Raw genomic sequence first — 15,611 nt, 5'->3', positions numbered from 1 at the left:
TAAACAGACATTTTAATATCAAAAACATACCATCTTTAAAGCGAGCAGCCTGTTCACACACAAAATCACTAAATATAAAAACATCTTAGATGGACACCTAAACAAAACGTTCGTTTACAGTAGAAAATTCGATTTCATCAGGACTTTTTCCCCTCACACACACAGTCTGGTTTCATAGTTCCCTTCCTCTTCGGAAGTCTTCGGTGAGCCAGATGTAGTTGATTGTCCCTGAACGTAACCACAGAGCTCATTGTCAAGCAAGGCGTTGCTTTTAGTGACGAGGTTTTCAGCGTTTCTGACTGGTAAAGCTGGGGCACTCAGAGGTGGATCACTCTCATCTGTAGTGGCTTCTTTATATTCTTCTTTTTCAGCATCATAGTTAAGCAGATGGCTATATACTAGAGTTTCATCGATGTACACGTAAGTGTGAGGATCCTCCTCCTCCTCCTGTGCTTTGGGGATGCCATGCAGGCCTGGAAGGAAAGCATGCTCACCGGGATTGTAGACGGACACTGGGGGAGTCTTATTCCTCTTCTTTTTCCTGTGTAATATTAAGATGTTTTGTTAAAAATCAATTATGATACAATACTTGATAGGGATTTAAGTGTGAAGCCTAGTTCCCCAACAAACCAGTGTAGAAAGATTATCTGGAGACTTTCACTGCAACTTCAATCCAAAATGTTTGAAGTGGGAAAAATGTATTAATAAATAAATTGCTATAACTCTTGAACGGAATGAGATATTTTCAACAGTCTTGGTACACGTGCATTGGCTTAAGCCTGGTTCAGACTACACGATTTTAGCCAGATTTTGGCACGATCTGGGGCCCGCTTCAATAAGGAGTTTCAACAAACCGTTGAGTTGAAACTTGAACTCTTGAGTTGACTTACCCTGAGATAGGAAACTCTTTAGTTTTCGGTTTCAGAACAGCTGATTTGAGTTAGTTCAATTAACTCTGATTATGCTGACTCTAAGTTAAGCGCGTGCACCACGACTATATCAATGGCGCTTTGAAATTACGATTCACCATGGCAACAGCACTTGACAAAAAAAAGAGGTCTGCATACTTCCGAGTCAATACGTAAGTTTAATTCTTAATCACTGTTATAATATCAGAGGTGAAAATTGGCAGTACCGTAATTTATTGGACTAATATTCATTTTCATGGTATCCCACAGGCAAAAACCCCGCATTTTTCTTATTTAGCAAATTATCTGACAATGGGGTAAGAGATCTAATCTTGTTTACATTAAGGGGCCATTCTACAGTATTGGTGCAAACTGCTGTCCCACAACTCAAAAAAACACATTTAAATATGGAGCTTAAAATATGACAAAACTATTTGAATTGTGTAAATTTGAATTATTGACAAGTGTCATTTAACAAAAGTGAATTTGACAATTCAAATAGTTTTGTCACATTTTAAGCTCCATATTTAAAAAGCATTTAAGTATTCAAATCTTAGATGTTTACTAAGATCCTTCTATTATCTACCCACAATAACATTTAAAATATTAGTAAGCTTAATATATATAAAATATATAATCATAATTTATTGGGTACTTTCAATTAGGAGGTGGCTGTCCCGAACCCTAACCCCTAAATTTCAACTTAGGAAAATTATATTGAAATAATTTTTGTATTATTTTAAATTTTTGTTTTTAAAAATATATTTTTTTGGTTCTTTTACAAAGTGCAGTTCAAAAAAATATTTATTTTACATTTTCTTTGTAAATTAGGAAAACGTATGTAAAAAAAAAAAAAAAAAAAGTATTGGTGCAAACTGCTGTCCCACAACTCAAAAAAACACATTTAAATATGGAGCTTAAAATATGACAAAACTATTTGAATTGTGTAAATTTGAATTATTGACAAGTGTCATTTAACAAAAGTGAATTTGACAATTCAAATAGTTTTGTCACATTTTAAGCTCCATATTTAAAAAGCATTTAAGTATTCAAATCTTAGATGTTTACTAAGATCCTTCTATTATCTACCCACAATAACATTTAAAATATTAGTAAGCTTAATATATATAAAATATATAATCATAATTTATTGGGTACTTTCAATTAGGAGGTGGCTGTCCCGAACCCTAACCCCTAAATTTCAACTTAGGAAAATTATATTGAAATAATTTTTGTATTATTTTAAATTTTTGTTTTTAAAAATATATTTTTTAGGTTCTTTTACAAAGTGCAGTTCAAAAAAATATTTATTTTACATTTTCTTTGTAAATTAGGAAAACGTATGTAAAAAAAAAAAAAGTGTACTGCATTTTCATGTCACTACCGAAACAGTCTATGTTTTAGTCCATTGGCTGAGACTGAAATAAACTACACCCCTACATTTATGATCAGGAAATATTTATGTGTCCCTCTCTCTCATAGCTACAGGGTGAGTTGATTGGCCCCATCATTTTGAGATAAATGTGTGCAAAAGTCTGTGTAACTCTAAGGAACGTCACTACCGAACACCTTTTTTCTGCAATTAAGCACACTTTTTTTGGGAGTTATTCCATATTTAATTTTGTACAACTGTTCAAAACTGTGCTAGCTAACCATGTGCTGATTAGCATCTTTGAGATTCAAAAGTATCTAAAATTGTCACTAACGAAACATTTGGTAACGAAACATGTCATCATTGTTTCGGTAGTGACAAAAGGGAACACATAATCCTCATATTTGGGGGAAATAAACAATTTTGGTACAGTTATGCAATTGTTTTGTATTTTAGTATGTTTTGGTATGCAGGTTAAAATCCTGTAATGTGATGTGGCCGCTACCAAAGCATTACTGTACCGAAAATGTGCAGTCACTACCGAAACATGGGATGTTTTGTCAAAAATAAAGTATACTGAATTATCAACTAAGATGGTATGATAGTTTTTGGTTCAATGCTTATTTAAACTAATGAATCCTTAACTTTGAAATCAGTATGAGCAACTTTTTGCCTTTTACAAAGAAAAATTGGATTCAAAATAATAGTATGCATATGAGAATTACCTGCGCAATTACTAGAAATGTGTACTGAGATAGGAAACTCTTTAGTTTTCGGTTTCAGAACAGCTGATTTGAGTTAGTTCAATTAACTCTGATTATGCTGACTCTAAGTTAAGCGCGTGCACCACGACTATATCAATGGCGCTTTGAAATTACGATTCACCATGGCAACAGCACTTGACAAAAAAAAGAGGTCTGCATACTTCCGAGTCAATACGTAAGTTTAATTCTTAATCACTGTTATAATATCAGAGGTGAAAATTGGCAGTACCGTAATTTATTGGACTAATATTCATTTTCATGGTATCCCACAGGCAAAAACCCCGCATTTTTCTTATTTAGCAAATTATCTGACAATGGGGTAAGAGATCTAATCTTGTTTACATTAAGGGGCCATTCTACAGTATTGGTGCAAACTGCTGTCCCACAACTCAAAAAAACACATTTAAATATGGAGCTTAAAATATGACAAAACTATTTGAATTGTGTAAATTTGAATTATTGACAAGTGTCATTTAACAAAAGTGAATTTGACAATTCAAATAGTTTTGTCACATTTTAAGCTCCATATTTAAAAAGCATTTAAGTATTCAAATCTTAGATGTTTACTAAGATCCTTCTATTATCTACCCACAATAACATTTAAAATATTAGTAAGCTTAATATATATAAAATATATAATCATAATTTATTGGGTACTTTCAATTAGGAGGTGGCTGTCCCGAACCCTAACCCCTAAATTTCAACTTAGGAAAATTATATTGAAATAATTTTTGTATTATTTTAAATTTTTGTTTTTAAAAATATATTTTTTAGGTTCTTTTACAAAGTGCAGTTCAAAAAAATATTTATTTTACATTTTCTTTGTAAATTAGGAAAACGTATGTAAAAAAAAAAAAAAAAAGTGTACTGCATTTTCATGTCACTACCGAAACAGTCTATGTTTTAGTCCATTGGCTGAGACTGAAATAAACTACACCCCTACATTTATGATCAGGAAATATTTATGTGTCCCTCTCTCTCATAGCTACAGGGTGAGTTGATTGGCCCCATCATTTTGAGATAAATGTGTGCAAAAGTCTGTGTAACTCTAAGGAACGTCACTACCGAACACCTTTTTTCTGCAATTAAGCACACTTTTTTTGGGAGTTATTCCATATTTAATTTTGTACAACTGTTCAAAACTGTGCTAGCTAACCATGTGCTGATTAGCATCTTTGAGATTCAAAAGTATCTAAAATTGTCACTAACGAAACATTTGGTAACGAAACATGTCATCATTGTTTCGGTAGTGACAAAAGGGAACACATAATCCTCATATTTGGGGGAAATAAACAATTTTGGTACAGTTATGCAATTGTTTTGTATTTTAGTATGTTTTGGTATGCAGGTTAAAATCCTGTAATGTGATGTGGCCGCTACCAAAGCATTACTGTACCGAAAATGTGCAGTCACTACCGAAACATGGGATGTTTTGTCAAAAATAAAGTATACTGAATTATCAACTAAGATGGTATGATAGTTTTTGGTTCAATGCTTATTTAAACTAATGAATCCTTAACTTTGAAATCAGTATGAGCAACTTTTTGCCTTTTACAAAGAAAAATTGGATTCAAAATAATAGTATGCATATGAGAATTACCTGCGCAATTACTAGAAATGTGTACCTTGGATATTATACAATTTGCATACATACCAATTTTTTGGAAAAATACATTGTTTCCAACTCTAACTTTGGACCAATTCTGTAGAATGGCCCTAAGATTATTTTTCTTACCCCATGGCAGATCATTTTACTTGTTTTAGGCAAAATGCAGTTAATATTCCCCCCCCAGGAAACAAGTCTACATAACTTATAATTTTTCTTATATAGAAATGCATCTTGATTAAGAATTTTAAGATATTTGTACTTGAAATAAGACAAAAATACTCAGTATGAAAAGCATTTTTGCTGTGTGAATGAATGAATGAGGTATTGGCTACTAGGTGACACTATAACAGGGGAACAAAACATGACAATGGCTCTAACTACGCAACCATTGGTCCAATTGTCTTGACAATTGGCATGCAGTGTCTTTGTCCAAGGTGCCATCATTGTCTATAAGGACACTAACATAAAAACATGCCTGCCATCAGCCAATCAACATTCAGCAGCTCTTAGAAGGTGGACTCGTGGCCCCAAAAGCCTGTGAGAAGTTTGAAAGAAATCAGCCACCAGGGGGGCGCTATCACGTTTTACATATGTGTAAATAATGGTATATTATGCAATATTTCACATGCATTATTTCAGTATGTAAAGTGACATGTTAAATTTACGCCATTTAAGGGAGTAGGAGAAAGCAGTTGGAATGCATAAATGCATAAGTGGTGTTCTTACAGGTTTTTGAAGAGTGTGCATGTGCATGGGATGTCTAAAGTTATGGCACTGCATCTTTACCCGGGTTATAAATGAAGAATATGCTGCTAACACAGCGCATGTAAACATGAATGTCGCTTTCATGTGATAAACAGCTTTTTTAAAATAAGCGGTTTTCTGGTGTTCATGTAAACATAATCAAGTCATATGTGTTTTGCAATAGCAATTACTTTTTTGGAAGTAATGAGCAAGTTGAACATTTCAATTTGTACCACAATACCGAAGTTACTTTGTCAAATATGTTAGTCAATTTATCTACTCATTCAACACATTAGAAAAACGTTTCCTTCTGTGTGAATCTTTCGTGCATGATTTTACACAAATTAAGTTCACCATGCATAAGGGCATAACGGCTTTAAAAATGTTTGATCTGGATAAATTTAACGTGACTCTTGTTATAATTGTAACGTTGAAATGTTACTTTGACATGATAAAAAATATTTAGACAATGGATGAAATTGAAAATGTAAATAAAGCAAAAATCCATAGAATATCACTGAAAGTAAGTTCATTTAATTTAATGTTTGTCTGAAATGAGTGTTCATTCAACACTGAATCAATGACTGCTGCTCTACATTTCATCCTTCCCCACCCTGATTAAACGAGTTAAAAAGCAAGGCTAACTGAAGTAGCTTAAAAAGCACCTCCAGTGAAACCTGAGCCTCTTCACGATCCACTGAAAAAAAGAAAGAAAAAAAAAGCTCTCTTCTCATATCCTGTATTCATGAGTCATTGCCTGGAACTGCTTGCTTGGGTTTTCCATAATGACACAACAGATGGCTCAATCAAAGTCAGGCCTTGTGTAATCAAAGTAGATCAATAAAGATAAAACAAGCAATCAAAAATAATAAAAATGTGTCATGAAAATAGTCACATGCAAATGCAGCAAATCTTGAGATTCACCCTTCTAAACCCAGTGTTAGAGAACGACAGTAAAGAGAATCAAGCTGGTGGTTACACTGTTTACACAATCTATGTGAATGAAATCAGGGTTTTTGACCACTAACAATGGGACAAATTCAAAAATGTGCACATGGAGTCGCATCGAGAGCCACAATATCTCTGAGATTGAACCACATAGCTCCTTAAAAAATGGACTAATCAAAAATTAAGTTTAAGACGAGAATCTAAAAGTATATTGAGATATATTTAATACTTCTTGAGATACAGGCACGCAAACTTTTATATATATATATATATATATATATATATATATACAGTATATATTCAGATGTGGCACTCAGTATGGAGCCACATTAAGCTCTAATATATATGGAACTGAAACATATAAGGGTCTTAAAAATGAAGATACTAAAAGAAATGTTTGTTAAAAGCAAGAATCTAAAAGGATATTGAGATATATTTAATACTTCTTGTTTTGCAGGCATGCAAACTTTGGAGGAAAAATACGAAAAGTGCTTTTTCCCATTTTTGAACTGTCACTATTGGCATATAATGCAACATGGATTGAACTGGTTTTACTAACAGACCAACCAATCTCTGTGTAAAAATAAAATAATAATGCTGCCATTTTTTTCCATTATTTTTCTCCCCCCTGTAGCTCCAAATCTCACTTGAAAACTCGCTCTACAAATTATTGGATTATTCAGTAAACACGCATCCATAGCATTTAGTATTTTGGCTTTTCTTCTTCATTTATGTAGATTTTATTCCACAATAAATAAATAAATAAATTGAAAAAATTATAATATTTTTAGCTCGGAAACTCTGGTTAAAGGGGTCATATGATGCGATTTCAATGTTTCCTTTCTCTTTGGAGTGTTACAAGCTCTTGGTGCATAAAGAAGATCTGTAAAGTTGCAAAGACTAAAGTCTCAAATCCAAAGAGATATTCTTTATAAAAGTTAAGAGTCAACCACACCTACCTAAAACGGCTCCTTCTAACACGCCCCCACATGTCTACATCACGATGTGGGAAGATTTGCATAACGCCGTCCAAATGTTCACGCAAAGAAAGAAGGCGTAACTTTTATTCTCGCTGTAGTGTTGTTGCTGCCGCCGCCATGACGTGAAGGCACTGTGTGATTCATTGTGAAAGCGAAACTACTTTGTTTGGTCTTCCAAAAGAGGACACGACTAGAAATCAGTGGTTAAGCACTGTCACTTTGACCTCTTTTTAAAAATAGTGGATTACTCAGTAAATATGCATCCATAGTGTTTAGTATTTTGGCTTCTCATCTTCATTTATGTACAGTAGTTTCTTTCTCCACCAATCAAACAAACAAATAAACAATCTTAGCCAGAGGCCTCTGGTTGAGTTGACACGGAATAACCTAATATGATTACTATAAAAATATACATAAATAGGCATACACAATTCTAATTATGAAAATAAATAATTTGTGATACCTACCCTTGCTTCTCTTGATGGCAGAGATCTGGAAGTGCACCATTAGGCCTTGTGACGGAGGCTGTGGCCCAGACATTTTGCAGTTCTTTATGGAGAGGTTAAAGTTTCCAGGCTCCACCGACGGCTGGCTTACATTCATCAGTTTCACCAGAGGCTCTTTGCCCTGCCAAGTGTACTTCATTGTAGGGATGTTTTCAGGTTGGAGGCATGTTGGAACAGTGTAGCTCAGAATGTGCACATCAGTGTAGTATGTTTGGGGAACGGTAAAATACCACATTGTCTCTGTATTTTCAGGAAAAGCGTTTGGGGCAAAGAAATCCTGGGTTGAACTCTTCTCTGGGAGCACAACATGGAAATTAGCCAGTGCTGTAAAATAAAACATTTCACATATGCCGACTTTGTTTAGACAATTTGTGCTTAAATATATACGTTTACAATTGCACTTACAGTTAATGAGACGTCCCAGTGACACACCGATAAACTTCTTGTCCAGAGCTCGACCTCCAGACACTTCCAAAGACAGTTTTCCAGCATTACGCACATCGACTTGCCTAATAGTTCCATTCTGACAAAACCTTCCAATGCTGACATTCTCCACTGCGAGCATGTAAACGTGTTTGTCTGGGCAGCTGTCTGTGGGCTGAATCTGCAGTAAACCAGTACTACTGAAATTTAAATGTAAGCTCTTTGTAGCTGGTGGCTTCAGATTCCAGATGAAGGTGCGATTGAACTTTTGCAAGGCCTTGTGTTCTTTGGGTTCAATGTTATATATCACTGTGGAACAAATGTGCATGTCAGAGAAAGACTACAGTAGATTTATTAAGCTCACAACAAGTGCACATCTGCAAGCTGTAATTTTGTAGTCATTTTAGTAATCTGGTGCTCTTCGGTAATTTTCGACTGAAAAAATCTGACGTTTTTTTTTTAAATTTTTACTTCACCGGAATGGTACGAACCTTTGTGAAGGTATTGACACTTGCTATGTGAACACACACACACACACACACACAAAATAATAGACTTGAAAAGGTTAAATGATACTCTTGTAACTGTCAATAATGATTGCACTGGAAACGAATGAGAAACCAATTTTCTCTAGTGGAAACGTTTGGTACTGCATCTAAACAAAATCTTACTGAAAGCTTTTTGTTTTTTTTTGTGATATCAACCTCACTTTTTTTTTTTTATTATTATTTTATATTTAGCAATAATCTACCAAGTGTCTTATTTGAAAATACACCAAAAGTCTGTGTTCCAAAGCATTCAAGATTTATGACGGTTTAAGTTGGAAATTAAATTTTCAGGCCTATGCTCAAAAAGTGGTTAACAGTCAATAAATGGACTGCATAAATATAATTTAGTAACATTAATGTAACATAAAAAAATACAAAAAAATTCAAAGAATACAAAAAAATTGAAATAAAAACAAAGCATTATCAAACTACAAAATAGTACAATAATTTAACTGAAACAAAAATATTTGTAATAATTATATAATAATATAATTAAATAATAATTTGGTCATTTTTGCCCACCATGCTAGGAGCACCAGAGGGTTAATAGGTTGTCTTAATGCAGATGTTAAGATGGTTAAAAAGTACTGTGAATTTAAACAGAAGTTGTGTACAGTTACAGTTATACTTTTTATGCATTTAACAGGCTTATATATATATATATATATATATATATATATATATAAATAAGAGAAAGATTTATGTCTTGATGACCAGTGGTAACACTTTACAATAAGGTTCATTAGTTAACATGAACTAAATTGATTAACTACAGCATTTATTAATTGTAGTTAATGTTCATTTCCTCATTTACTAATGCATTATTAAAATCAAATGTTGTGCTTGTTAACATTAGTTAATGCACTGTGAATGAACATGAACTAACAATGAACAACTGTATTTTCATTAACTAACATTAACAAATATGAATAAAAAACTGTAATAAATGTATTGTTCATTCACCTTATTGTAAAGAGTTACCGAACGTCTAAATGAAAATGTAAAGAATAAAAAGTATTATTCGTTTTTTTTATCTGACATCTCTCACCATTATCGCTGATGATCTGCACGGTGAACACATTCTCTGGCTGTGAGCAGCTGAAATCCAAAAGCGTGTCACTTCTGAGGACCACAGACGACTGGCACAACTGTTGTGTGTTCGGTCTGATACAAACTTTGCACTGTGGGGTTTTGCCGGCACTGGTATTAATGCGTATGGTTGTGCCAAATTCAACAGCAATTTTGAGCTCTGCACTGCCTGAAATGATGCAGAGACTTTTATTAAATAAACATCAAGATTTTGTATTAAAATGTATATGACTACATAAAGAAAAAATACATTTTTAGACACTTTAACCTTAACCACTGTAACCTTTAGCTCTTTTCACATAATATAGTGAGTGACAAAATGATAAAATTATTCATAAAAACACAAAAAAAGAATGCAGTTTAGATGTGCACCCCAAAAATAGCACAGTTAAAATGTGTTGAATGCTTTTTAATGAAAAGTGATTGAAACATCCAGTGAAATTTGAATTTGTCAATATATATAAAAAATTGTTTTGTTATCTCAAGAGATGATCCTGTAGATTAATCAAACACATTGATAACCGGTGTATTTTAGCTATGCCACAATTCATTTCTAAAGTGAAAAAAGCACTTTTTTTAAAATTCCCAAAATACTAGCTGAGCAAACATCAAACCACACTGAACCATTTGAACCTGATCAAACCCTTAAAAGAGATGTAACCTAATAGTCAGGTCGACTCGATTTTGATTTCCATTCACATTTGAGAAGAGGTCAAGTTTAAACTCGAGAGAGTAAGTTAATAGCTGTAGGTAAGGTAAGTGTTGCAGGTTAGGCTGGGTGGGTCTGGCTGTTACCTGTGAGCTCCGGGACCGACGACAGCAAAAACCCAAAAAGGAGTGAAAAACACGTGAACCGCCAAATTCGCATGACTTTTTAACATTAAAACTCCTTACAGTGAGCGAAAAATGTAAGTGTGCGCCATCGACAGATTAGTCTTCGATGTTCTTCAGAGACAATAAAGCGGCTTCCTGGTTTGCGACAGACTTCCACGTTACTCATCCATGCTGCCTGTAGCATGCAAATCACCACAGAACCCGGAGAAATGACCTCGTGTTCACTTAAAAAAACTTGATCTAGAGAATAAAATGACCTGGTAATAGTAATAGTAGGCTAATTTGGTAACCCAAGCTAAGTGTGTTAGTCCCGCCTCATATTTTACAACCTCATTCATCAAAACAGGTAAATTCTGGTCAGTACTTAAAGGGGTCATATGATGCGATTTCAATTTTTCCTTTCTCTTTGGAGTGTTACAAGCTCTTGGTGCATAAAGAAGATCTGTAAAGTTGCAAACACTAAAGTCTCAAATCCAAAGAGATATTCTTTATAAAAGTTAAGAGTCAGCCACGCCTACCTAAAGCGCCTCGTTCTAACACGCCCCCACATATCTACATCACTATGTGGGAAGATTTGCATAACGCGCCCAAATGTTCACGCAAAGAAAGAAGGCGTAACTTTTATTCTCGCTGTAGTATTGTTGTTGCCGCCGCCATGTCGTGGAGACGCTGTGTTTCTTTGTTAAAGTGAAACTATTTTGGTTGGTCTTCCAAAAGAGGACGATATCCGCTTCGTCATGCCTGGAGCTGATCCGTGCTGGTCGCTGAGGAAATACATCAACTTCACTGTGGATCGCCGGATCGGCTTTCACCGTGGACGAAGTGGAGTCCAGCCCGGGGTCGTCACATGTGGTTGCCGCAAGCCCTCTGGATGCTCCTTCATCGAATCCGCCGGCCGCGCCGTTCTCAAGTCCTCCCGCCTCTGCTCACTCAAGGCCACGGTGTGTGACGCTTTTTCATTGTGAAAGCGAAACTACTTTGTTTGGTCTTCCAACCTTTTTCAAATGTGTTTACTTTTTACAAATGGATTGCCTGTCACCTTGTCTCTCAAGCTATAATTGAGAGTTTTCCACATTAATGAAATGTCTAATCACGTTTTATTATTTATACAAACAAATACAAACACAAGAACTCTCTCTTCAAACATTTGAAAAACATTGGAGCATTTCTGCGTGTTTTCGTATGAATGTCCCAACCAGCTAGTCTCAAATTGTCTTTACGCACATTACAAGAGTTTTTTGTCCCGAGACATACTCCATATTTTGAAATAAACACTAGAAATCGTGAGATAAAAACATTACAAACATTTGAAATGACATCTGAATATCACATAGCCTATAATGCATTTCTATTCAAATCAATTTATAAAACCAAATGAAATCGAATAAAATACCTCAACCATCAGGAGATGTAGCGATTCAAACACGAGAATAGTACTGTTTAAGCACGTGTGTGACATGTTTGCCACTAAGCCTGTGATGTTTGGCAGGTCAGCTAGTTTAGGATTCCTTTATTAGGCTATAGATGCTATTCTGAATTCTATCCTGTACTGTTCTATTACCTCTGCCGTCTCTGCTCCATTCCATTGGGCAGAAATCCCGCGATAATGGGAACTGGCCATATGAGGGCAGCGACGCTCCATATTATGATGACTAAAGTCATGAAACACGCCACCAGAGTGGATTCGATGGGCTTGCGGTTGAGCCTCCAGCTCCGGTCCCCCTTCAGCTCGTCCAGAGCGAAATCCACGCAGCAGAAGTGCACCGAGTCGCCCGTCTGCTGACCCTCTGTCCTGCCCCGTCGGAATCTCCGGTACCGGGACAGACCGCATCCCACGCACAGTCTGAACTCCTGCTGGCCGCCCGTGACGCCAAGGTGCTCGATGTAGACCGGCGAGATCGCCCGGTTGAAGGCGGCGGAGAAGAACGCCTTGCCGTGGCTGTTCGTGGTGTACATGAGCACGTCGCACTGGAAGCCGAAGTTGCTGTCCCAGCGCGCCACGAGTTTGGTGGGGAGCCTCTCCACGCTCACGTTGCACTGCGAGGAGGCTTCGGGCTCCTCCACGGATCTCTTGGAGTAGCCCACATCCACCTCCAGGCTGGCCAGGAGTCTCCCGGAGGAGTTGATGGGCGGCAGCAGGAGGTCCTCGTCGCTCCAGCTGTGTGCGCAGCGGAAGGGAGCGGTCAGAGCCAGCAGGAGCGCGAGGGAGATGCTCAGCATGGCAGAGCGCGCGGTTCCTCCAGGCTCATGGTGGTCTCGCACTCGCTCTTTATTCCGTTGCAGTTGCTGAGCACTCCGTCGTCTATCTGCTCCATCAGTTCCGCGTGTGTCCTGTGCGCTTCCGTGGACGTGCTGCTGCTGCCTCTGCGCGCACGGAGAGCGAAGTGACCACGCGCCACCGCTTCACTTCAGTGAGTGACTGTCTGTGAAGCAGACTTGTGCTCCTTCACCTCACTGCTTCAGCTGCTAGCGTGATGAGATGTCCTCGTCTTCATAAGACAGTGTGATAATGTGGGCTCATGAAGACCATTTCACACACACACACACACACACAGAAGATGTATTTTATACATTGGAGAGACTGGGGCAAGTTGTCACACGCGGAAGTTCCATATTTCAGTAACTATAAGGTCTGAAGTCCAAAAGTGTAGCAGTGGTTTGCACTTTGGTTTCCAACACTTGATTATTTGTAGTATTTATCATTATTATTTAAAATGCATGTCAACATCCTCTTATTTTTGTCATATCTTTTGGGTAAGAAGAGTACACGATAAAACTACACTGTCAGAATATGAACAATGAAAAGGACAAGGGGCAAGTTGTCACACATTCTGAATGTCTGTATAATAATTACTAGGAAATATTTTTCCGCAAATTATTTTTTATATGTTACATTTGTGTCATGATTTGTTTTATTTTATAATTTTTTTTTACAGTTTTTTTTTTTATGGTGAATTTAATTTGGAAATGTTACATATAGTATGACAACGTACCCTTATTGGAGGGGTCACAAAAGGTCAATATGTTAAATGAATGGCATAAAAAATCATCAGGTACTAAAAAAATTGTTTTTGAATGATATGATACATTTATAAGAATAGTACAACATCTTGTCCCTTCTAGATGATAAATATAATAGCAAATTGATTTTCTGAAGAATACATGTATTAAACATGTATGAATTATGAAAGTTGTCTTTAATGTTTAAATGGCTTAATTAGTGCTTGAATACCACCTCCCGTTTGAAGTGAGAGCCAACTGATGTGTTGTACACATTACCTTCCATTTGCACCTGAAAGAGGAACGTCTGCCCTGCTCTGGATTTTAAAGCAGAACGGATTATTCATCCTCTCACCTCACCGTTCCTATTCCTTCATGCACACACCGTCCAAATTCCCAAATACTGGCCCCTGAAATAAAATATGCTCCACACAATATGGCAGTGAACAGAGGAAAAATGTAAATGACTTTCTTGTTCATTAATTATGCTATAAAAATGTAAATTGCTCCAGTGCCAAACATGCTAATGGGACCAAGATAAAAGCCTCCTTTGTCAAAGCAGAATGTATGAAAGATTCAGAATATTTCTTTTCTTTTTAAAATCAGGAAAAAGAGAGAGATGTATTTGAAGAACCCCCTTTTTCACTTTCAAAACACGCACACACATTTACACCTGATTTACTGTAATTAGGTATTGGCTACCAATTGTTTTCCCCAGCCCGTTCAAGTTCCTGTGTAGATTAGGCTTTAGATGTTTCATTGATTCCAGGTCTTGCATTTCCTCATTGCCACTAAAAACAGATTGTTCCACTGTCGACTGAGTTCTGTCACTGTGTTAAGTCTGCTGTGACACAGATTTGAAAGAACTGTAATAAGAAACTTAATATGGAGTACCCAAACCAAAGTTTATTACTTTAGGCCCCGATATACTCACGACAATGTTTACAGCAGCACTGCAGTTCACCGCTTCTGTCAAGTAAAGTCATGTCACGCTTATTTATATAGCACTCTCTACAATAGGTTGCTTTAAAGCAAGCAGCTTTACAGTGTTAAACATGACAGTAAAATTTTTTTTTCAGTGTTGCTTTCAATCAGTTTTCAATCAATTATGACTATGAAGCAGCTCTCTAATGTGTTCATGTTTTTACTTGCGTCTGACCTTGACAGACTGAACTGAAGAAATGAACCAAAGAAGAATTCCTAAGTATAAGTATAAACACAGGACTTAAACAGACTAAATGAATCAAAGAAATGAACAACAGGTATGCAAATTAAACAATGAGTAACCAAGGAAACTAGCGGAAAACTAGGTCACAGAAGAAACATGCGCCAACCATCCAAAACGAAACCAAACACAGATGAACCCTAACATTATCGCCCCCTTAAGAAGGTGTGCCCTCGCGCCTTAACATCCACAAACTACACAAAGTCCAACAAAGGAGGATGGGAGGGGGATTAGGTGGGGGACGCTGAGCAGGAACATGGGACAGGCAGGGCCATTGTGGAATCCGCATCATAAGATCCAGGACGCAGACCCAAGGTGGAGTCGAGAGAGGTGGTGACTAGGGCTGCACGATTAATCGAAATTAAATCGCAAAGGCAATAAATCGCAATTAGGCAGAAGCAGTGATTGTCATGCGTATTTTTCAGTGAAGCATGGTTCTGTGATCAGTAGTAAATCTCCATCCGAAGGCCAGAGGGCGCTCTCGTGCGGAAACTCCAAATACACCTCGCAGAAGAATCCCAAGAAATCCCTATAGCGGTTGCTGAATAAACAGAAGATTTAACTGCTTTCATTAATTCAACTTGACTAATAAACACACGACTACAACAATATATGGTTTATCTGAGTTCTTCTTATTATAATTTTCATTAGAATAGAGTAT

The 15,611-nt window shown here is 36.5% G+C and overlaps 2 protein-coding genes across 2 annotated transcripts; both read right to left on the bottom strand.

Moving 5' to 3' along the window:
- Window positions 1–153: 153 nt before the first annotated feature.
- Window positions 154–11,045, bottom strand: LOC107562401 (CUB domain-containing protein 1-like). Its single transcript, XM_016247037.1, has 5 exons — window positions 10,687–11,045; window positions 9,851–10,060; window positions 8,237–8,563; window positions 7,793–8,155; window positions 154–473 (listed from the first exon to the last, which is right to left on the bottom strand). The coding sequence occupies exons 1-5, from the start codon at window positions 10,757–10,759 to the stop codon at window positions 154–156; spliced, it is 1,293 nt and encodes a 430-aa protein (XP_016102523.1). The 5' UTR covers window positions 10,760–11,045.
- A 732-nt stretch (window positions 11,046–11,777) lies between these two features.
- On the bottom strand, window positions 11,778–13,358 carry LOC107562419 (transmembrane protein 158). Its single transcript, XM_016247052.1, has one exon. The coding sequence runs from the start codon at window positions 12,943–12,945 to the stop codon at window positions 12,283–12,285; it is 663 nt and encodes a 220-aa protein (XP_016102538.1). The 5' UTR covers window positions 12,946–13,358; the 3' UTR covers window positions 11,778–12,282.
- Window positions 13,359–15,611: the final 2,253 nt, after the last annotated feature.

This window comes from Sinocyclocheilus grahami, unplaced genomic scaffold, assembly GCF_001515645.1.
Source record: "Sinocyclocheilus grahami isolate Dianchi unplaced genomic scaffold, SAMN03320097.WGS_v1.1 scaffold822.1, whole genome shotgun sequence".
NCBI classification, from domain to species: Eukaryota; Metazoa; Chordata; class Actinopteri; order Cypriniformes; family Cyprinidae; genus Sinocyclocheilus; species Sinocyclocheilus grahami.
Note: the sequence above shows the minus strand (reverse complement) of the source record. Positions and strands in the feature narration are given on the sequence as shown.

What these genes read in the sequence shown, in the direction of transcription:
- LOC107562401 (XM_016247037.1), bottom strand. Translation starts at nt 10,759, where the DNA reads ATGCGAATTTGGCGGTTCACGTGTTTTTCACTCCTTTTTGGGTTTTTG. An exon ending in ACTGGGACGTCTCATTAACT is followed by an intron (nt 8,156 to 8,236) that starts GTAAGTGCAATT and finishes TTTATTTTACAG; the next exon opens with CACTGGCTAATTTCCATGTT. An exon ending in TGCCATCAAGAGAAGCAAGG is followed by an intron (nt 474 to 7,792) that starts GTAGGTATCACA and finishes CTTTCCTTCCAG; the next exon opens with GCCTGCATGGCATCCCCAAA.
- LOC107562419 (XM_016247052.1), bottom strand. Translation starts at nt 12,945, where the DNA reads ATGCTGAGCATCTCCCTCGCGCTCCTGCTGGCTCTGACCGCTCCCTTC.